This window comes from Sapajus apella, unplaced genomic scaffold, assembly GCF_009761245.1.
Source record: "Sapajus apella isolate SASKATOON/1434 unplaced genomic scaffold, GSC_monkey_1.0 scaffold5, whole genome shotgun sequence".
Lineage (NCBI taxonomy): Eukaryota > Metazoa > Chordata > Mammalia > Primates > Cebidae > Sapajus > Sapajus apella.
In genome coordinates, this window is record NW_022436945.1 from 27,423,815 (window position 1) to 27,447,369 (window position 23,555).

The window sequence follows — 23,555 nt, forward strand, 5'->3', positions numbered from 1 at the left end:
TTGCTGAGGTCACCATCCTTGACTGGCTGCTGATTGAGAATTTCTGATGCCTGGGATGTGCAGTTTTAACAAGCCCCCAGGTGATCCTGATAGGATTCCTGCCTGAAAATTGCCGGGTGAAGGCTCTTTACCCTCCTAGTGATAAAGAAGGGAAAGATTCATCCTGGAAGAATGTCCCTTAGATGAGCGAAGTTTCAGAGGAACACGTAGTTTGTGGAGCACATTATGAAAATGAAGTTCTAGGTCATTTAGAAACGTGTCTGAATTGCAGATTACCTTGTAGGCCTTTCTGGCATATTTCTCCACTTAGACACACAAGACACATCGAATGTCTTTTTAATATGAATAAAGGGGTTTATTTATGCCCATGTTTGAGCCTCTCCACTTAATAATCCCATTCTCATTTTGTGTATGAAGGTAGACTGCTTTACAGAAAAATGTAAAGGGCCTGCAGTTCCCTGCTTTGTGGTAAATGGTAACATGCAGTTGAAAAAGGCAGACCTCGTATCCTGATGCATTTGTGGGGAGAATGGCGCAGTTTGACCAGGGCTCCCTTGAGTCGTCAGAAATTAGCCTTCCCTGAGCTGGCGTCTTCCCAGGCTTCTCCTGTGGGGTGTGCAGCCTTCTGTTCTGTCTTGTTGAGGCAGAGCTTCAATCTAGAATCTGTTCACAAACTATGAACAAATCCAACAAAAACAGTAAGCAGTCTTTTGCTCAGAGTTCATGTGCCTTGAGTTGGCAGTGAGGTGCAAGGGGCTGCTCATGTTCTCAGGGGTGCTGTGCCCACAGCTCCGGTCCCCTGTGGCAGGTGCACATCCTATGGGTGGGTGGTCTTTGTGGGATGCCACCAGCACTAGCCTAGTACTTTCCAAATGGGAGCTGGAGGGCTGCAGTGCTCAACACGGGATTATCCAAATACAGATTTTCCAGGAAATGCTTTTAGTCCCACACATTCACTGTCTACCCTTGTGGCCGCCTCACCCTCTTTACTTGGTGTTTACCCAGGAATGTGGGTGAGTGGTCCTGTTGGCCTAGAACAGCTGTTCCCAAACTTCGATGACAGAATGCCTTTCACTTTTAAAATTATTGAGCAGCCCAAAGAGCTTTTGTTTCCATGGATAATTCCTATCAATATTTACCATATTAGCAATTAATTAAAACTGAGATTAGTATGTATTTGATTTGTATTTATTTTTGCATAGCTATAATAAACTCATACATATAAAAATTATTAAAAATGACTGTTTTCCAAAATAAAATGAGAAGTGACACTATTTTTACATTTAAAAGAAAATCTCTTTAATGTCTGATTTAATAGAATCTGCTGAATTTTGTTTGCTTCATTTAATCCGTTTTGCTTGTTATTTGAAGCATATAAAGTAAAAGCTGACCTTGCCCAGATCTATACCTGGAAAAGCTGGGGAGGACCTCATGGACCCATAAAAGGCTCTCAGAGACCTCTAGAGGTCTTCAGACTGACCAAACACTGAGAACTGTTGACCTGGAAGAATGTAAAACAGGAAAACAGTGTCTCCCCCAATAGAATTTCATGTAACACTTGGGCTGTGTTACAAAGTCAAATGCGTGCAGCTGTCCTGCGTCTCCCGCTAGTCACGAGCTGAAGGCCAGAGACTCCCGGCTGTTCCCCAGCCTGGTAGTGAACCCGGAGGCCTGTCTCACTGTGGGGTGGGACAGGAAGCTGCATTTGGGAGTCTCATAGAACACACTGGAAGACATGTATTAGCTTGGCCAGGTTCGTGCAGGACAGGTTTTCTGCATAAAGAAAATCAATGACAGTTTCTGAAATTGCACCCTGGAAGCCTTGACCAGTTTGGGTAATAACAAGAGATTTGAAAGTGTGGTGTGTACAGGTGTTTTGCTGAATCTAGGTAGTGGTGGTAATTGCTGTTATTTAGAATTCAATTCAGTTCTGTTTGTGAGTTCCAAATTTTGTGAAAATTAGTTGCTGGGACATAACTTTCCTTTGCTTCTGGAAGGCTGTCAGAATGCAAGATTTCCTGGCTCATATGCAGTGTTATAGTTGATAGAGGAATGGTTTTGCAAGGTTGCTCCTGTACCTTAAATGTAACTTGTTTTGCATTTGTGCTACAGAACTGTCATAAGTGTACCCTTTTGTCCTCTTGTTTGCAAACTGGGATTTTATAATGTGTGTGGTGTATCTGAAGATTATTGCCCATTATTGAACACCATTCATAGCAAACATTTGCATTAGGCATGGTACATGTACTCCCCACTCTGCAAACTATGGGTTCTGTGCCCCTCCCCTCTTTTTTTCTGAGACGGAGTCTCACTCTGTTGCCAGGCTGGAGTGCCATGGCGCGATCTCAGCTCACTGCAACCTCCGCCTCCCAGGTTCAAGCGATTCTCCTCCCTCAGCCTCCTGAGTCGCTGGGACTACAGGCACGTGCCACCACACTCAGCTAATTTTTATATTTTTAGTAGAGACAGGATCTCACCATGTTGGCCAGGATGGTCTTGATCTTTTGACCTTGTGGTCCACCCGCCTCAGCCTCCCAGAGTGCTGGGATTACAGGCGTGAGCCACCAAGTCCGGCCAGGTTCTGCTCATTTTTTAAAAGAGGAAGCTAAGGTTCAGGGAAGCTAAGTAGTCCATTCTGAGCTGCACATGCCAGAGGCCATTTTGTACTTACCTCAAATACCATTGAAATAAATGCACATCAGAGAGTTGTTCTTAGCAGAAGGGGCGCTACATGTAATGTTTTACTAGCAAAATGAATGATGTTCAAGCACTGTGGTTGATGAGAAAGGTGTCCAGACCCTGGCACAAGCAACTCTGGAGCCGCACTTGAGGCCAGTGCCTGTTGGTCCTGGGTCCCCACACTTGATCTGTGTCACCTGACTGTGGGCGGCCTGGCTCTGCTGTCCGATTGCCACAGTGCCCTCCTCTGGTTGAACCTTTCTCGAGAAGTGCTTGTTAGAGGCCTGAGTGCAGAGCATGCGAGAGGCCCTGTGTGGTTTCTGTCACGTGTCAGCTTGCTCATAAAGGTCATATGTTTGGCAGAATTTGGCCCAAGGTTTGCTTTCTCATAACGTACCACTTGATAGCAAGGCCGGGAGGAAGGTGGCTCTGGCTATTTCTGGAAGCTGCTTAGGGGGCTGCCTCCCCTTAAATTGGTACATAATTTGCAGGGCCTATTGCAAGATGAAAATGGAGAACTCCTTGTTGAAAGATTATTAGGAATTTCAAGGCAGAGATAGCAAAGCATGAAGCCTTGTGTGAGGTCCTTGTAAGCACAGAGCCAGTGACTGCGCAGAACACACACCCATGAAGCCAGCCCTGCCCCCACAATCTGACCGCTCTTTTTTTGTTGTTGTTGAGATGGAGTTTCACTCTTGTTGCCCAGGCTGGGGTGCAGTGGTGTGATCTCGGCTCACTGCAACCTCCATCTCCTGGGTTCAAGTGATTCTCCTGCCTCAGCCTCCCAAGTAGCTGGGATTACAAGCATGTGCCACCACACCTGGCTAATTTTGTATTTTTTAGTAGAGACGGGGTTTCTCCATATTGGCCAGACTGGTCTTGAACTCCCAACCTCAGCTGATCCGCCCACCTCAGCCTCCCAAAGTTCTAGAATTACAGGCGTGTGCTACTGTTCCTGGCCTCTGACCACTCTTAAGTGGCCAGTTAGCACAGGTCACTCCCCAGCCTGCCAGGCCCACCCTCTTAAGGATGTTTTGAGGCTTAAATACGAAATAGCCACGCTACAAGCAGGGTCAATTAGCGTGAGCTCTGGTTTCTGTGGGAGGTAGTTAGCTAACATGAGAGGGTATGTGATTAGCTAAAACGGTAACACTGACAGATTAAATTCAAAATAACTAAACTTTCCCTGTGTTTCTTTATGCCTCATGACTCCTGCATATTCCGCTACCAGCACCTATTTGATCCCAGAGGGGAGGGGGTGCATTCAGGATGAGATAGGAGCATCAGCAAAAATGCAGAGGTGGGGAAGCCCTCCGTCTTCTTGGAAGCTGAGCCTGCAAGGGGAATGGAATGAAAGAGATTGTGGATATATTTGAGACTATGAGGAAATCCATACACTGGTGTTGCCAAGTACAGAAGCCACCTGTGGCTGTTGAGCCCTTGAGATGTGGCTACTCCAAACTGAGATGTGCTGTCAGTATAAAAATACACTGGATTTCAAAGACCTGGCATGAAAAAAGAATGCATAATGTCTTAGTATTTTTACGTTAATGCTGAAGTAATAATATTTTGTATGTGTTGGGCTAAACAAAATATCTAATTAAAATTAACTTCACCTGTTACTTTCTAATGTAGCTGCTAGAAACTGTTAAATCCTGCGTGGGGGTCGAATTCCAGTTCAGTTCCACCTGCTGCTACCAATTGCTCTACTTGCATACACAAAGACAGACACACACACACACACACACACACACACACACAAACACCCACCCATCCACCCACCCAGAGGAGTCAGAGACCCAGGAGCCCATGCTTCTAGTGCCTGGGCTAAGCCCCAGAGTAGAAGATAAAGCTGGGAAGTTGGGTGGGGAGGTGAGTGCACGGAGCTCCAGGCTAACAGAATGAATTTGTTCTTTGAGCACTGGAGAGCTATTGATTGCTTACTAGCAGCAAGGGGACTTGTGCAGGGTATATCTGGGGAAGATTTGTTGGGAAAGAGGTAGAGGATGCAAGAAGTGAATACAGAATGAGAAATCAGGACAATAATTAGGAGACTGTTGCCTTCCTCTTGAATCAAGTTCAGATAAACACATCTGGACTGATTTATAAAGTCTTTCTCAGGAAGCTGAGGAAGAGCCCATGAATGTATGTTCCTCTCTGTGCTGAGACCAATAATTGCAATGAACAATTAACATGTGGCCTAGACGCACCTTTGACCGTTGCTGCTCCAAGCAGGTTCACAGTTCTCACCTGGGTCCAAGCTTGGCCCTGGCTGCCAGCTGCCTGCCTCCAGACCTGTCTTCTCTTAATCGGTTCAAGTACTTTTGTGCTCCCTGGAAACAGGCGCTCCCGTCAGTCACGTTCCAGAGGAGGGGGAAGAGCAACTTGACAAGTATCAGCCACAAAAGCCTCCTGGACAAAAGAAATCTTTTAAGCCTTATTTGAATACCGGCTTTTTGTGAAAATAATCACAATGTTGAGAGCTTTTTTTTTTTTTTTCAACTTTTTGGAAGGTAACTTTTGTGTAAAAGAAAACACCTGCTGCTCCTCAGGCTGTTTCAAAACACTGCCTATGGTTTGAAAGTGCAGAGATCTGCGTGTGGTGTGCAGCATTTACAGGCATAATATGTGAGTCTGGGAAAAACAGATGCAGGGAGTGTTTGCAGCAAGGCGGGGCCTTTTAGCTGCATTTAGATGCTGCTGAGATTGGGGTGGGCGTGAGATGTGGGGTGGAGAGGAAGAGCTGTGTGTGTTCCTCTTGAGTGTAGAAGTTTTATCCAGAGGATTAACAGTTTTCTTGAGATGGAGTTTTGCTCTTGTTGCCCAGGCTGGAGTGCAATGGTACGATCTCAGCTCACTGCAACCTCCACCTCCCATGTTCAAGAGATTCTCCTGCCTCAACTTCCTGAGTAGCCGGGATTACAGGCGCCTCCCACCATGCCCAGCTAATTTTTTTGTATTTTTAGTAGTGACGGGGTTTTGCCATGTTGGGCAGGATGGTCTTGAACTCCTGACTTCGAGAGTTCGAGACCATCCTGCCCTCAGGTGATCCGCTTGCCCCGGCCTCCCAAAGTGCTAAGATTACAGAGATGAGCCACAGTTAGTAGTACCCAGCCAACAGTTTTTTGTTTTTTTTTTTTTTTTTAATTTGAAGTTTGGTTATTTCCAAGACTGAAGGTAGTTCTAATTTCTTTCACCTGTACCTCCACCAAAAAATAAATACATAAATAAACCATGAGGCATTGCTGATTTTTAATTGAAAATGTTATTCCAGGAACAACTGGTTGACATTGTCTGCAGAGGAGGTGGCAAAGACTGATTGATATTATGATCCAGCTTCTAAATATTTTTCTGCTTAATCTGAAGCACATTGGATTTCTGCTTCAATAGGCTTTCTTTTTTGGTTTTTATCACTATGACTAACACGTATTCTTTTCACAGGGCGAACGTTTCCTACACACCCGTACTTCTCTGCCCAGCTTGGAGCAGGACAGCTGTCACTTTACAACATTTTGAAGGCCTACTCACTTCTGGACCAGGAAGTAGGATATTGCCAAGGTCTCAGCTTTGTCGCAGGCATTTTGCTGCTTCATATGAGTGAGGAAGAGGCGTTTAAAATGCTCAAGTTTCTGATGTTTGACATGGGCCTGCGGAAACAGTATCGGCCAGACATGATTATTTTACAGGTAGAGAGCGTTCCTTATGTCTTTAATAGAACAAAATGCTAAGGATGTTTCTTATCCCTCTCCAGGTGTGCCGCAGAGCTCTTTCACTGTCAGGTAACAGTGTGATGTTGTAATGCTGATAAAGGACTCTGTGCTAGGTATTATTCCAAGCGTATCATCTGCACTTTCCTCTAATAACGTAATAGGAAGGCACTGTTCATCAGCTCAATATGTAGGTGGGAAAACTGAGGCTCCAAAGATTACTAAATTGGGCCCAGTCCCACAGCTAGCAAGTGTCAGAGCTGGAATGGAAACCCAGGCCCCTCTGACTCTAGGGACCTCCCTTTGCCCCTATCAACCATCAGATGATGTCACTCCTACCTCCCAGCCTCTGCATCTGCTCTTCCTCTGCCTCACCGCACCCTCGTCATCTCTGGTTCAGCTCAAATATCACACCCTGGGAGAAGCTCATCTTGCCCACCCTGATGCTGTGTTCCCCACTTCCAGCCGGGGCACACTTCCAGCCGGGGTACCCCATAAGTATTTGTTGAATAAGCAGTTTTGTCAGAGAAAACCAAACACAGCAGCGTATTCCAAATACCATGTGCTGCTCTTGCTGCCTTTCAGAGGGAAACCTCTGGATGCTGCTTCAGGAATATTCCTAATTGTTGCTTCAAATGTTGCAGCACGTGTTGATATGTCATTTACCAGTAAGATACTAGGCCTTCAGAGCCTTAGAAAGTATCCTGGGAGGGGGTACATTAGAGCCAAGGACTGACTTTGAGAACACCACCTTATGTGATTCAAAATCTTTTCACCTTGACCTGTGCACACAGACCACATGAACAAAAATATCGCAGACGGAAGTCAGCTCATGCGCTGAAGGATTTTGACCACATAACGCTTTCCCCATGTACTCTGAGGGTCTTCCTACATTCCTGGTATTAACTTTAAGGACAGCTGCCACTAGGCAGTGGAATTTTCGAGCTTTCTGTAATTTATGTAACACACAACTCTTTTGGGGCTGGTGGCTTTGGTTGATTAGACTGTCTTCCACACAGGAGAGCCACAGCTGGTGCTTATGGGATTATATTGTCTGAGCCTCTGAAAATGGTTTTGTTTTCTTTCTCTTAGTTTGGACAGGACACATCCAACTTGGTGCATCTCAGCAGGATTCTGACCCTCTGTAGGTCACTGTTTCTTCTTGAGTCTCAGGCCTCTATAAGGCCTGGAATGCTTGGTGGCACTGCTAGGAACTGGCATGAGCTTCCTGCCAGAATCATGCCATTCTCTGAAGTTTGAGTTCCACTTTAGTTGGAAAAAGTTGTGTTTTTTCCTCATCTTAAGATGTACACTTGTCTTCTTGTTTTAACTTGCCAGGGATCTGGATATTCCATATGTTATACACCAAAAGAAATTATGCTTGTCCTGCCTATTGACAAGTAATTTCAGGGGTCCAGAGGGAATTTCCTGAGTAAACAAGTACAATGCACTGCTATGGAATCATAAGATGTCCCTAATTCAGTCTTAATAGAGAGACTGGCTTCTTATTTCTAATTCCTCCGGGCTTGAGTTTTTGTATTTGTAAGAGAATTTATGAAACGTTTGCACAAGACAGATGTTTAGATCTTCTTAGCCAAGGCGTACAAGGGAACAATGAAAAGGAAGTGGTAGAAGAAGTCCCAGCGTTAGCGTCCTGGGCCTACACCCAGCCAGTGCCTGGCAGCAGCGGGCACTCGGGAAGTACTTGTTGGAAGAATTAGTAGCTGAGGTCAGTGGATCACAAGCCAGAGAGAACGTTTGAAGTTCTAGTGAGTCTTCTCTTATGCCCACCCTGTAAGCAGTAGGCGTAACTTTTTCGCTGTGGTAGTTCCCTAATTCTCAGCCCCTGTGGCCGTCTTCCCGCAGATCCAGATGTACCAGCTCTCGAGGCTGCTTCATGATTACCACAGAGATCTCTACAATCACTTGGAGGAGCACGAGATCGGCCCCAGCCTCTATGCCGCGCCCTGGTTCCTCACCGTGTTTGCCTCACAGTTCCCGCTGGGATTCGTAGCCAGAGTCTTTGGTGAGCATTAGTAAAGAACCAGCCTGCCCCTGTTAGAGGAGAAGCATTTCCTGTCTCTCCATTGTGATTCTTATTCTTATACCCAGAGCTCTTAGCAGAGCAGGGTATTGTTTGATAGTCTAAGATTAGTCAGGGGTGGGTTTTGTGATTTTGATAATCGCGGGGCTTCCCTCGATCCTTCATCCTGTGGGATGTAGATCTGAGTCCCTCATCAGGATGCCCTCCCTAGAGCAGACATTTGGAGCCGCAGGTGTGTGCTTCTGATGCATCGCCTTCCTCAGCCACTCTGGGTTGTGAGTGCTGACCAATGCTGACTGTGGGCCTCTGGGCTACTGCCCTTTCTAGATTCCCTTGGCACCTCCTCCTGCTCTTGGCTCTACATTTTCTCCCAAGTCACTCTCTTGGAGACCAGTGTCAAGATCTCGAGTGACAACTCCGTGTCAATGGTGTGCCCTCCCCCCTCAGCCTTGACACCCATGGGCCTCCTGCCCTCGTGCTGTGTCTCAGCCGCTGCTACCCCTGTGCCACCGCTGTTTACCTTGGGTGGTTCATGCATAAGACCTGCCTTTATATTCCCAATTCACTTTTTGAGAACGTTGTGAAAGTTAGGTGGGTGTTCGTACACAAAACTTTAACCTGCCTTGGGATGCAGGGATAAGGCCGTCCACGTGCACATTAGGAACCAAGTGGAAGGTGGTCAGCACGGTCAGTTCACGCACAGTTTGTTTTCCCTACTTCAGAATAAAAGTGATATTTTTGACAATTCAGGTTCTTTTTTTTATTGTAAAGGAGGAGGTTACAAAAAAATGATAGTTATTACAGATCAAGCATATTTTCAAGCATCACTTGACAGCTTAAAAACGTGATCTTTAAAAAATTTGTTTTTAGGGTTAGAGAGCATCTTAAGGGAAATATTTAAAGACACTGAATGTACTACTTCAGGAATGCTCTGGGTAAACATCTTAAATATCCAAATTCTAGAAACCCTAAAATTTGCTTTTTAATGTAAGTGAGCATTTACTCTTCTGCTCTCTTTTCCTTTCACCCAAATACTAGATTTTTATTTTTTCCCATGTTGCTTTACTGGAAGAATTCATGTTCCTCATTTTCTGTCCCTAAAAATATAAAACCACTGAATTAAAATAGATACAAAAAGCTATCTCCTGGTTAAACATATCTTTAGTGAGATTTCATGAAGGTTTATAACATAGTTTAAAAAAGAAAGATAACAAATGGTGTGCTTAGTTTACTAACAAAAGAGTTACAGAAACTAAAATCTCAAGCTCCAGGCTTTAAGCTTTCCTGCCAATAACTTCTATGTTTTTGACTTTTCTAACCCTGGAAATTAAAAGAAAATGATTAGTCCACCTTCCTTACATTTTCTCCAGATTTTAGCTATGATTTTCATACAGGGTCATGAAGAGAAGCGGGGATGGAAATGGGGAGGAGGGAGCGCTGTTTGTTAATGGTTTGTAAACAGCTCAAGCATTAAATTACTTGGTTTGTGAAGAAAATTCTCCCAAGGCAACTGGGCTGACCACAGACTGGAGGGGGCTGTGGGGTCATCACTGAGTCATCCCTGCCCTGGGGCCACAGGCACTGGAGCTGTTGCTTGCAGAAAGTTCTGGGGCTCTGGAAGAGAAATTTTTCCTTCGATTCATATGGGCAAAAAGACATTAAAAAACAAGCGAACTCCACTTTGGGAATGACAGCCCTTCTGTTGCAGAGTAATTCGAAGCTCTCTGAAGCTCACTCTAATGACTTCATAAATAAAGCCGCAGCCTGTAGAGGTAGGATATTTTTCTGTAGATTCTGTAGGCAGTGGTGAGACTAGGAGTTTCATAAACATTATGGTTAAAGATGCCAGTGTCTACATAATTCCTGGATCCCACAGACTCCTGCTGTGCGAAGTGCGTTGTTGTCCGGCTGGCCAAGGGCTCCTGGGATTGGAGGCAGGAAGTGGGATCTCAAGGCTGCACCGGGTTGTGATGTCACTTCGCAAAAACTGCTTTTACTTTTTTTTTTTTTCATAGTCCATCTCATCTTTCAGTATTTATAAACAGAAAACATAGGTTTTTACAAACCATGTCTATTTTTAGCATTGGTGACTTAGAGAATGGTGTATATTTTGCTCCATGATGCAGATAGCTTAGCTTTTTATTTCAAAGCCTGCCATTCAGGCACTACAGTATCTTTTTGGCCCAAGGCCCATTTCATTATAAGCCTTTAAGTCTGAACAAACTCTAAAAACACATAGACCTTTGTTGACTGTTCACTAATATATATATATAAGTAAAATATTTCTGTTTGCACCAGCATAGCTCATATACGAGTTAATACATTACCTGGCATCAAGTATGTATCTGCCACTTGGAGGGGCAGCTGCCAGTGACGTGTGCGACTGAACCTTCACACTGTCGTCACCCCTTGCTGGATGGCAGTCCTTCTGCCTGGTGTCACATAATGTCAGGAGCCCCTTCCTGTATTTTTCTAGTTGGAGTGCAGCAGGGCCCCGGGAGAGATGCTTGCTCTGTTCACTTTCTCATCACATGTACCTTTGAGGGGAAAAAAAATCTTAAAAAACAGGACCTGGCTTGCTTCTGATGGAGGAGGTGGCTGCAGCGTTTGGTCCCTGATGTTTTTCTATAGGATGTGCTGCCAAATAGATGAGGGAGGAGGTGGAGCATAAAAACGAAGGGTTTGGGCCCCGTGCGGTGGCCCACTCCTATAATCCCAGCACTTTGGGAGGCCAAGGCGGGTGCGTCACAAGGTCAGGAATTAAAGACCAGCCTGACCAACATGGTGAAACCCTGTCTCTACTAAAAATACAAAAATTGACCAGGCGTGGTGGCACGCACCTGTAGTCCCAGCTACTCGAGAGGCTGAGGCAGGAGAACCGCTTGAACCTGGGAGGTGGAGGTTGCAGTGAGCCAAGATCACACCACTGCACTCCAGCCTGGGCGACAGTGCGAGACTTTGTCTCAAAAAAGTCCCGAAACTGACAAACAAACAAACGAAAACTAAGGGTTTGGCAAAAAAACACAGAAGCCGCCTGCAGTATAGCAAAGGCTTCATGATGAGAAGAGACTGAAAACACAATTGTTTCTGCGGCTAGGAAAATGTCTGGCTACTCAGGTAACATGATGCACGGTGATGATGAGCGTGTGTTCGGTCTGTTTGTGCTGTTGTTCTGCACAGCACTGTCATCAGCCTTCATCCTGCCACTTACATTACTCCTAGAATGTGGGGGGAGCCACAGCCGGAGGGCCGCAGCTTCCAGGAGAAAGTTGAGAAGGCTCAGCCTTGACAGAGACAAAGGTGGCTGGGAAAGAGATGCAGTGTAAGCTCACAGAGGAAGATTGCACTTTGACATCTGAGGAGTTTATTTTCTTTTTTTTTGAGACGGAGTTTTGCTCTTGTTACCCAGGCTGGAGTGCAGTGGCGCGATCTCAGCTCACCTCAACCTCCGCGTCCTGGGTTCAGGCAATTCTCCTGCCTCAGCCTCCTGAGTAGCTGGGATTACAGGCACGCACCACCATGCCCAGCTAATTTTTTGTATTTTTAGTAGAGACGGGGTTTCACCATGTTGACCAGGATGGTCTCGATCTCTTGACCTCGTGATCCACCCGCCTCGGCCTCCCAAAGTGCTGGGATTACAGGCGTGAGCCACCTCGCCCGGCCCGAGATCTGAGGAGTTTATTTTCAAATCGAGTTCCAATACACAGTAATACAATAAGAGGACTGCTGAAATGGCCTCAAAGAAAAGAAGTTCCTTTGTGTTGTTCTCTGTGAATACAGTGCCGAGGAGTAGAGTCAGCTGAATTCAAGATTCCTCTCTATTTCCTGCCCGATGAAACTTCTTGCCTGTTTCTAGGTGGCTAAAAGGAGAGGAGAGAAGGAAGAGGCCAAAGGAAAGTCCCACCGAAAGGACTTGGGCTGTAGTGTGGTGAGCTAGGCTGCTCTGCCGCACTGCACAGGGTGGCCCTGGCTGTTCACTTTCTCCCAGGGCAGTTTTCAAACGCAGGACATTGGGTCGCTTTTCCAAGGGGAGTTACTGCTTTAAAAAAAAAAAAAAGGTTCCAGAATGTAAATGTAGAAGGATATTGGAAGACGTTCTTCCGAATAATTGGTTTGGGGCAGTGGGTTTATAGGAAACATTTTTCCTCACTATTATTTTAAAATTAGATGTAATTTTTAAAATTCCAAAGCCAGAAAAAGGTACACATTCTCTAAAGGATGTCAGTGTTGCCCCCAAGTGTCATCAGAAAATTTAGGAGGCCCTTCCCTCCAAGCAGAGCTTCCTGTGGTCCTTCCTTCAACTGTTCAAGCACACTCCTGCATCGTGCACCCAAATCATCTCCCGATTTAAGACCTCCCCTGCCTCACAGAAGCTTCTGGGGCTGAGCTTTCTCAGGCCTTGGAGAGATGGGCGCTTTGAATGGGAGGAGTGGTGGTGAATGGAGCATCTCTGGCAGCAGGTATTTGGGAGTCCCTGGCATGAATCAATCAGCGTGGTCTCCAAAGGTGGCTTTTCTCTGTCTGACGCTAACTAGCCCTTGCAGGGACCATAGCCATAACCTGCATCTCATTAACGTCACCTCCTTACCAACCCACTGACATACTGAGAAAAGGAACAAAAAGCCTTCAGCGATTCCTACGGTGCTCTGAGGGAAGTTAGTGCTTGGCTTGGGCAGAGGCCCCGCTGAACTGGACTTGCCTGCCCATTTGCCCCCCTTCTGCCCTGCACAAGCAGAGCCCCTGCCTTGCCAGCCAGACTGTTTTTCAGGCTCCTGCACACCTCTCTCTATTGACGGCCTCTTTTCCTTTTTTTTTTTTTTTCTTTTTGAGATGGTGCTCTGTTGCCAGGCAGGAGTACAGTGGCGCGATCTCAGCTCACTGCAACCTCTGCCTCCTGGGTTCAAGCAATTCTCCTGCCTCAGCCTCCCAAGTAGCTGGGACTACAGGCACATGCCACTGTGCTCAGCTCATTTTTGTATTTTTAGTAGACATGGGGTTTCACCATGTTGGCCAGGATGGTCTTGATCTCTTGACCTCGTGATCCACCCACCTCAGCCTCCCAAAGTGCTGGGATTACAAGCATCAGCCTTTTCCTTTTATTCACGGTATTAATCCCTGAGTTCTGACCTAGGAAGTTTTCACTGGTTCTTCATGCAGTCACCTTCTTGTGGGCTTTTTCTTTCCTCTTTGTTCTCGTAACCCTGGGCATAACTACCAAGCCAGAACTCCTTGGTGTCTCTGCAGCGTGTTTGTTGTCCTTTGCTCGTGGCTTAATCTCCAGTGCCTAATACAGTGCCTGGCATGTATTAGATGCCCAATGGATGCTCATTAAGTTAAAGTAGAAGACACTTCTCAGCAGAGTTCTCTTAAGATGTTGTGAATAGCATCAGGAAAGAAAGTTTGTTTTTTAACTGTGTTAAATACAAACAGATCCAATAAAATAAACATGCCCAGGGCTATGTCTTAATTTTTTAATATATCAATAAAGAAACTTTAAAACACATAAACACTTTCTCCCCTCCAAATTTTCCTTTTCTTTCCAGGAAAATCTCAGTTTGGAATCATAGGAAGTACTTACTAGGTTGATTTATTGTAAAAACCAAGATCCTAATAAAACTCAGAAGATCTCTGCTAACCCAAAGAGACTATTGATGTGGCTTGGGTATTTGGTTATGCTCACAAAAGTTTCCCAATAATTATTTATTTTCACTGGCTTAGATGTGGTACTGTACCTAACTTAAGGCACTTGTCCCTCAGAGAGTAAAGAGACCAAGCTAGAGAAAATCGTGGGTGTGGTAGGGAAAGCCTTTTCCCAGGATCCCTGCAAAAAAGGTCTTATATTTTATTCTGTAAGATGTCCTCAATTTTTGTTCAGCTATAAATGTTCATATATTGAAATGTGTCTAGGAAGTCTTACTGTCTAAACCACTGAAACTTCAAATTTACTTTAGAGTTTTGTTTTGGGATATGTCATTTCGGTTTTAAAATACATCTTTGTTATAGTATTATTTTAGATCTTTTTTCTTTTCTGTAGTGGGGAGTTTATAGGGGTAGACTGTATATTTTATAAACCAGATATTTCAGAGGAACATTATTCAATTGGCCTGCCTTAGTATATGTAACACTTCCCCTAAAAAGCTCAGAGTTCAAAGGCACGGTTAGCTCTCTAGTATATCCTCCCAGCCTCAACAACCAGACCTAAGAAGGAAGTGAAGGATTCATCTTTCCTACTTTCCTGGGGCCACACAGCCATCAGCAGTTGTTATGTTTGTGGAAAGAGTATGGGCCCTGAGCTGGGTGGGAGAAGCAGGCTGATTTCATTGCTGGGTTGGCTTAGGGCTGCACCCAGCTCAGCTCACATGGCTAATTAAGGGTTTTGTGGCGGTCGAAGAGGATGTTGAGGGCTGACCCAGCCAGCAGTCCCCTCGGTCTGTCATTTCTCACTGTGCTTTGTTCAGAAACTACAGGGATTCAGTTTCCCATTTGCACAGCAGCATCCAGCCTTTGCTTTTCTGTTTCTTCTGGCTTTTAAATGTTCTCATATTAACCATCTAGAGAGAGGCTTCCTGCAGGAGATTCTTCCTCTCACCTGCCTTTGCTTTCCTTGATTTGATGAAATTTACAACTTCTTTCTCTCTTCCATTATCTTTCAGCCAAAAGAGTGAAAAGAAATACTGATACTTGCCTCTAGTGATATTTCTACTCTGATTTTTAAAATTGTTTTTTCTAATATTATTATTCTAGTTATTAGGTAACCTACCTCAATTTAGTCACTCAATAGTTATTGTGGCTCTGCTTTAACCCCAGGACATTTGACTCTTTTTTTCCCCAGCAGCTTCAACTCTATGAGGAAGAGGAGACAGGGCTGGGCTTGCTGCTCAGCTGGCTGTCCTGGCCAGTGCCTGCCCTCTTACTCTGCAGTCTGTATAGGAATTGCATCCATTCACCCAGCCACTCTAACAACAAAATATGGCCAGAACTAGAGAGTAACCTTGACAAAGTTCTTTGAACTCTTCAGAGGGAAAAATGTTATTTATTCCATTATCATGTTAAAAATCAGTAAACTTATATTTAATAATGTACTTTTGCATTTGTACAGCTGTTTTACGGTTTTTAAAGGTCTGAATTCTATTCCTTATTTCCAAATACAGGAAACAGAAACACTTATCTTAATTTCTGATGCCTTATCTATAAAAATCTTTTAGCTTGACCCATAAAAACATGTTTTAGTATCTCCTTTAAAACCCTGGAGCATTCCTGGAAAAATAGACTAATAAAAACTTTCTCCTTTTCCCAGTTTAACTTTTGAAGCATGTTTGAATTTTATTTTCAGAGTAAAACATTATTTTTAATGTTTATGTACTTCTATTTGCAATACTGTCTTGACAACACCATCTGAGCTATCAGGCCCCAAAAATGAAATAAAGTTTGCAGTTTGGGGTTATGTCTCCCACCCTCCTCCTCTGTGATGTGTGGAAGAGGCAGTGGAGTGGTATTACGTGAGAAACTGGCCTGGTTTAACTTTCTGCATTTTTGTGTTTTCTCAGATATGATTTTTCTTCAGGGAACAGAGGTCATATTTAAAGTGGCTTTAAGTCTGTTGGGAAGCCATAAGCCCTTGATTCTGCAGCATGAAAACCTAGAAACCATAGTTGACTTTATAAAAAACACGCTACCCAACCTGGGCTTGGTACAGATGGAAAAGACCATCAATCAGGTATGAGTCAGTCCAAACTTTGCAAACGCTTAAGCCACCCTTGACATGTAGAAACTTAAATCTCTCTTGAGCAGGAACTGTTTCCACTTTGTGTTCTGAACAGCATTCTGCACGATGCCTGGCACGGAGAGGCATATGCGTGGAATGATCGTGAGTGTGTGTGTTGTGAGTGTCGTGGCGAAATGCCACCTAGGAAACATGTGGCAATGCTTAGGTCTAAAAACCAGCACAAGTTATCTGTGGTTTCTTACATTTAAGAGAATTCGGCTCTAGTAGCTTGTTCTTTTGAAATAAATATACTAATGTAGCATCGGGTTTTATACATTGAGTGCTTTGATTTTTTTGTTGTGTGTTAAATGGTATTAATTAGAATTTTCTCAACATAATTCTTTGATAACAAAGTTATGATAGGGAACATATATTCGATGAATTTGTTTTGTGATTTTTTTTTTTTTTCCTGAATTCAGTTCGATATCTGTGGCTTCAGTACCTCTGGTTTCAGTATACAATAGAACCATTACCCTCTGACATGTTAAAGGCTGGGAGGTGAGTTTTACTAGGAAGTTACAGCTAGACTAGATGGTGAAAATGCCCTGGGCTGGTCATGGGAGCAGATTTTCATCCTGTACAGTATAAGGAGGAACCTTCTAGTAATGGCTGCTGATGATGGAGAACTACACTGCTTAGCAGAGAAAGGGGCACCATTGGAAGTGTCCAGAGGCCGGGTAGCTACAAAAGCACTGGAAGGGATTTCATCATCATTGAGTCACTGCAGAGTCAGCAGTCAGGCCTCTTGTACGCCTGGAACCCACACCAGATAGTCGTGTGCCACTTACCAATAGTGATAAGTTCTGAAAAATGCATCATTAGGTGATTTCATCATTGTGCAAACATCATGAAGTATACTTAAACCCAAGTGGTGTAGCCTACTACACACCTAGACAAGTTGTTCCTAGGCCCTACAAATCTGTACAGCATGTGACTGTACTGAACACTGTCAGTAATTGTAACACAAGAGGATATTTGTGTATCTAAACATAACTAAACATAGAAAAGGTACAATAAAAACATGGTAGTATAATCTTATGGGACTACCATTATATACGCAGTCCACCATTGACCAAAGTGTTGTAACGCAACACACAACTGTGTAATGAAAACGTAGAGCAACTGGGTAAAAAAGAATGGTAAAATAAAGCTATTTTTGAAAAAAAATCCCTACTGTGGAGATTTCTGGTAGTCCTAACAGAATCCATGATTCCAGTGGATTGCATCCAAATGCAGTGTTTGCGATTTTCATTTGCTGCCGCACCTTCGGTGTTAGGCACAGAAAAAGATGCAAGTCTGGCCTGCAAAAAAAGAGAAGGTTTCATACCAGTTGTTACCTTTGGATTTCTTTTTGCACATTGCATATGCCTTTATGAAAGAGCAATTTTTTTTCCATTGTGCATGCATCTTTAAGTGATAGCCTCTCCATCTCCTTTCCTTCCCTGGCACATTATTCTTGATGTGGATAGCTTTGGCTTGTTGGGGCCTTGCTCTTTGCCAGGCTGGGTGGGCATCTAGATATACACATGATCCCACTCAGTCATGGCCGCACTCCTGAGAGGCTATAAAGTGATTCACTAACTGACCCACAGCCACTCTGCTGCAAAGTAGAAAGGTGGGGATTCAAACCCAAGTCCCTCTCACCTCAGAGTGATTTCACAGGTCTCCTGCACTGCCGAGCGCCTCTCTGCAGGTCATTTAATTTGGAGTTTTTCCCTACTAGCATTAGTAGGAAAGTCAGCGAATACTGACTTCTCCACCCTTTTGATTCTTGGATTTCTGGCATTTTCATTCATTCTTTCAGACATTCCCTTCTTATAGCTTTCGTTGCATGTACTTAGTTTTACAGCTACTAGTGCAGACCCCGAGAGCCTTGGTTGCCTAGACTGAGAGCTGTTTCCAGTGCCCAGCATGTCACCTTGCTTCCAGCCCCCGGCCATCCCAGCTGACATTGTTTACCTCCTGAGTATTGAGCACCAGAAAAAAACCCCATTTTCTCCAAAAAAAACAAAAAATAAAACTTACTGAGTATACTTAGGATACGTCAGGTGTTCTTTCAGTGCTGGAAGGGTGGAAACGGACGCAGCATGGGAAGAGAACAGCTGTGTGTACCTGAATTGTGTCAGGCCACCATTTGGTTATTTGGAAGTTGCCATTCGTTGTTCCACTGACTTTTTGTTTTTTTGGTTTTTTTTTTTTTTTTGAGACTGAGTCTTGCTCTGCTGCCCAGGCTGGAGTGCAGGGTGTGATCTCAGCTCACTGCAACCTCCGTCTCCTGAGCTCAAGCATTCTCGTGCCTCAGCTTCCCGAGTAGCTGGGATTATAGGTGTGCACCACCATGGTCAGCTAATTTTTGTATTTTAGTAGAGACAGGGTGCTGTAGTCTTAAATTCTACACAGAAAGCAGACTCGGGGTGCAGCATGATTCCTCTGCAGCCTTAGGGAACCCCAGGCCCGAATCTTGGGGGTCTTCAGAGTAGTAGTAAGGGATGCTTCCATTGCAAATGGTGGAGCATCCTACCCTGTGTACAGATGGGCTGGGGCGGAAGGTGAGGGCATCTGGGTGGTCCTCTGTGATAGCTGTGGCTCCATTTCATTAAATGCCCTTCCTATATAGATAGTCTCAGCCTGAGCAACTGGGACACAGCCTGGATCCTGGATGGAAGAGAAGGTGGCTAAGGACAGGACTCTGGAGCCCTGGCTCAATGTGGACAGACTGGAAACAGCCAAGGAGGGCAATTCTAAACGTGACAGAGCCCAGGGCAGAAGACCAAGGGCTTCTGAAGCCTTTGTGGCAGTGTACTTACCGAAGGAACTGTCCAATGAATAAACCATAAACGTCTTCTGACCCAAGAAGGGAAACTTGAAATAATTAGAAACAAAGGAAAGGGAGGCTGGTGTTGTAGTCTTGTCACAGTGGGTGCTGTGTGGCTGTGAAGCCTCAGCTCAGTTTAAGGAAGAAGAGGAAGGGTGGTTTTGGGAAGCAGGGTAAAATAGCCTATTTTCAGCATTCTTTAGGCTCCACTCGGAGCACGGCCTCAGCCCAGCATTGTCATATCATGTCAGAGCTTGTTAGAAACGCAGCATCTGGGGCCCCACCCCAGACCTGCTGAATCAGAATCTGCATTTTAGCGAGATCCCAGGGGATTCACATGCACACAAACAGCTGAGAAACCCTGCTGTGGGCAACTCTGAGAGCAACACCATGAACAGAGGAATCCCTGTTCCCGTTGAGCCTGCAGGTTAGAAACCAGGGTTCCTGTGTTCAGAAGACACACCTCAAAATCAGGGGCAGAGGTGCCTCTTCTGCCTGTGGGGGAACCGTCACTTCTTAGGCAAGTTTGTACCGTGGAAAAGGAGTTGTTTTGTAAAGGAACAAGCTGGTGCCATCCAAGGAGGGTGGGGTGTGGCATGGCGGGGAGAAGTGGTTTACCACTGGCATTCTTGAAAATCGCTCACGTGTGGTGGTAATAACAAGCAGACGGACTTTTAGTGGGTTTTATTATTATTTTTGTAATTCACTACAGACAGCGCGCCCTCGTGATGCCGGGCTGCTTGCTCCCACTCTGCAGCCTTGGTATGACAATGGGACCAGCAGGTTAGAGGCCAGGGGTTAAGAAGACGGAAGCTCTGTGGCAAGTTCTGCAAACCATCGGGGTTCATGACATAGTGTCTGTGGACTGTGAAGAGAAATGCTGAGTCTGTAATGGCAAATGAGCCAAGAACATACACAATTCACCAAAGAGGAGACATCCAGTAAACAAGTATCTGGGAAAATATTTGGCTTTGTGTGTAATTTAAACTCATGTAACATATAATGCTTGACCCTACTAGATCAACAGAAAGATATTTCTTAATGCCAGTACCCAGCCCCGAGGGTAAACTGTACCCAGAACATTAGCATGTGGCAGTGCACATTGCTTATTCGCTCTTGGGAGGCAATTTGGCGATACATATCCCAAGCCAGTAAAATATTCATACCCTTTGACTCAGTCATCCCATTTCTTGGAATGTATCCTCAGGAAATTATCCAAAATATGAGGGAAGCCATATGTATAAGGATATTCTCCTAGACTTGTCATTTATAATAACAGAAACTTGGAAGTAACTAGATGTCTAACACTTGATGACTGGATTAATATGGGTATGGTATGTTAAGCTGGTAGAATACCCATGAAGCCAGTTTTTTATGGCAACATGAAAAAGCTCTTAGTTGATACAATGTTTAAAGGAGAAGTGGAATAGGAAATTTTATGTTGGTTATGTTTATAACTAGAAAGACATTCTTTTAGGAAAGATTAAAGGAAATATAACTAGATGTAAAAGTTGTATTTGGTAGTTTTTTATTTTTCAAGCTTCCTATAATGTAGCTCTAGTGCTTCAGTAACTCAAAATAGTTTTATCTTTTCGGCAAAACATCAAAAATGTGGAAATAGGTTATTCCTACTTTGGCAAGCAGAAAAGAAATTTCCGTCAGTACCAAAATTCTGGAACTTGCCTGAAAACCTTGAAGAACCTGAGAGCCAGTATGATGGGAAGGCTCTAGCTCCCCGGTAATTACAACCTAGTGGAATTGCTCTGAGATGGACCGGGAAGAAAGAAGGTGAGAGCCAGTCCCCCTTGCAGAGGGGCCGGGTACCTGGCAGCTTTGTGTAGTGACCGGTGCTCAGGGAATGGCTTAGGCAGGACCCCGGGGAAGGCGGGTGCTGCACCTGTCCAGCCTCAGGAGCGACTCAGACAAGACAGGAAAGCACCTTAAAGTGTATGTGTCCTGTTTTCCCATCAACACCTAGTTTTTGTCTTTTTTATTCCTCTGAGACAACATACCAAAGGATTAGGTTTTTGATGTGAGGCCTTCCTGCTCTTCTTCTGGCTGAACACTGCTTCTGGCAGTGGATCACTTGTGCCCTCTAAGTGTGCAGGGACAGGCACCCCTCCCATCTTCTTTTCTTTCCCCAAGTAATTAGCCCAAGGGCTGAAAGTGACGTTCAGTGACCAAGGTTCTCCTTTGACCACCAGTCTCGTACTGCCATGGTTTGGGATAAATTCGGGGGCATAACTGCAGAATGAAGGGCCGTAAGAGTCTTGGCAGTCAGGAGGTCATCAGGCAATTAAGCAAAGATGATTGCGACCTGGGGTGGTTCCTGGAGATTAATGGAGGCCTGGAAGAGTTTATGGCTTTGGGCACAGCTGACAGCCATTAACTTAACACCGAACATCCATCTGTAGGAAAGACCAGAGGTTTTGTTCCTAGGCTTTCCAGGTTAGGAGATCATTTAAAAATAAATCTTTGTGGAAGAAAAAAAGTAATTGTGTACATGATATTCATTCAGCACAATATTTATAATTATACATGAGTGCCAAACAATCTCAGTTTTAACATTTGTGGTTTTTACTGTTCAGACTATTCAGAAGTTCCATGATGTGGCATCCATTGATGACGGCTTGGCTGAGGTTGAAATGTGAGGGGTTTGTGGCAGGTGTGTGGAAGCAGATCCCTTAGCTATGAGAGCGCCTGCCCAACCTGCCAGGCATGTGCTGGGAGCATCCATGAGTTGCCTTGTTTAATTCTCGCAGCTGTCCTGGGAGGTGGCTGCCATGTGCCCCAGGTGGGAGGCCAGGAACTGTGGCTGAGAGGTTAAGTAGCTAGCTCAAGTCATTCATAGAGTCGCCAGTAAAGCCCTGATTTTAAGGCTGACTCAAAGCCTCTGAGCCAGTTACCTCGGTTGTCAAATGGAGATAATAATCCCTGCTGACCTCGCTGTGGCTCTGAGGGACAAAAGAGAATCAGTTCAATCCGGTAAACAATTCTCTCTCTCCCGCCTACGCTCCTCACACACATGCACACACACGCCACAGATAGAATGGATTTTAGTTTTTAGACATCAAATGACTTTTGTGCCTTATTGGTATTATCCACTGAATTAAATCAAAAACAGCAAGCTTAAAAATTAGTCTCAAGGAAGACAAAATAGGATTGTTGGGAATGGTGAGAAAGTAAACCTGGTTTTTGAAAATTGATTCCAGGGAAGCTAGGCTAGCTTGAATGCTAATAGGGTGCCATCAGAAGAGGGAGTTTTACACTGATTTTTAACAACATTGGAGTTGCTTAAAGAAATGCAGTAGAGAGGCAGTTTCTGCCCTTTTAAAGTCTGACTTCATGCTCTGAATGTGTGTCCTGATCTTGCAGGGTTGTTTTTTTTTTAAGATGGTCCCAGCTTGACTGCATTCTCAGATCCATCAGATAAACGCTAGGGCTCACTGCTGTGCTGAGAGCCCCCAGCCCCTGGGGTTCTCTTTTAGAAACAACTGGAAAGAAAGGAAATGCCTTGGGCAGCAGCAGCTGTCTTCTGACTCCCCTTTCCGCCCTGCTTTCCTTACCAAGAGAAAGTACAGACATGAACAGCTTGAGTCACTTGTGCACTTTGGGGTTGTTTTTCACACGTGTGGTGTTTTCATCACCATTACTATTGTGGGAAAGAAGACAGCTCAGGCCTTGTTCCGTATTCACTCATCAGTGTGGGTGACATTTGAGTTTTGGCTCATTTCTGCATATTTGTGTGCAAAGGAGAGTTTTTTAGTAAACAGTCCGATTACTTAGCTGTTCTTGTAACTCTGAAAACCCAACTGAACTATAATTAAACTTTGACTCGGTGACTGTGCAAATAGGGCTACAATTCTTTTGTTTCTTTTCTCCTTTTAACCAACAGTTGATGTATCTAACATCACAGAATTTTCGGCAAAACGAAGTCATGAAATAAGAACCAAAAATACATTTTTATCAGTTTTTTAAAATGAGAGATTTTTTTTTTTGGGCTTTTTGAAGATGAGTATCAAAAACCTGCACTTAATGTTACCTTCAAATTATTTCTAGATGTTTCTTATATCCTTTTGTCCCAAGTAAAATTATTACCTTCTCAGCACATAGTTTTTCTCATCACTTTTAGTACCAAGTGTAGAGCGAAGCATAAAGGAGACGCTTCACAGGTGTGCCCTGACATGACTGCAGGCACCTGCCTATACGTGTGGGGTTTTTCTCCATTTTAGTACCTGATGACTTTTCTTTCTATAACAGGTATTTGAGATGGACATTGCTAAACAGTTACAAGCTTACGAAGTTGAGTACCATGTGCTTCAAGAAGAACTGATCGATTCCTCCCCTCTCAGTGACAACCAAAGAATGGATAAATTAGAGAAAACCAACAGCAGCTTACGCAAACAGAACCTTGACCTCCTTGAACAGTTGCAGGTAGAGCATGTTTATAAAGCACCTTCCTGAATCACAGATATAATATGGTAGTTCATTAACTCACCAAAGGCAACAGCAGGCTGGGCTTTCCCATGACCAGAGGACCTTTCC

At 44.4% G+C, this 23,555-nt stretch overlaps 1 protein-coding gene across 8 annotated transcripts in view; it reads left to right on the plus strand.

The window, feature by feature from the left end:
• The window catches only part of TBC1D1 (TBC1 domain family member 1), a 239,902-nt gene that overhangs the window by 210,593 nt on the left and 5,754 nt on the right, over positions 1-23,555 (plus strand). For all 8 annotated transcript variants that reach the window (XM_032273806.1, XM_032273811.1, XM_032273807.1 and 5 more), the window contains 4 exons: positions 6,121-6,365; positions 8,253-8,412; positions 15,978-16,147; positions 23,271-23,444. In XM_032273806.1, coding sequence (XP_032129697.1) covers positions 6,121-6,365; positions 8,253-8,412; positions 15,978-16,147; positions 23,271-23,444 — 749 coding nt within the window. The remainder of the gene's footprint in view (positions 1-6,120; positions 6,366-8,252; positions 8,413-15,977; positions 16,148-23,270; positions 23,445-23,555) is intronic.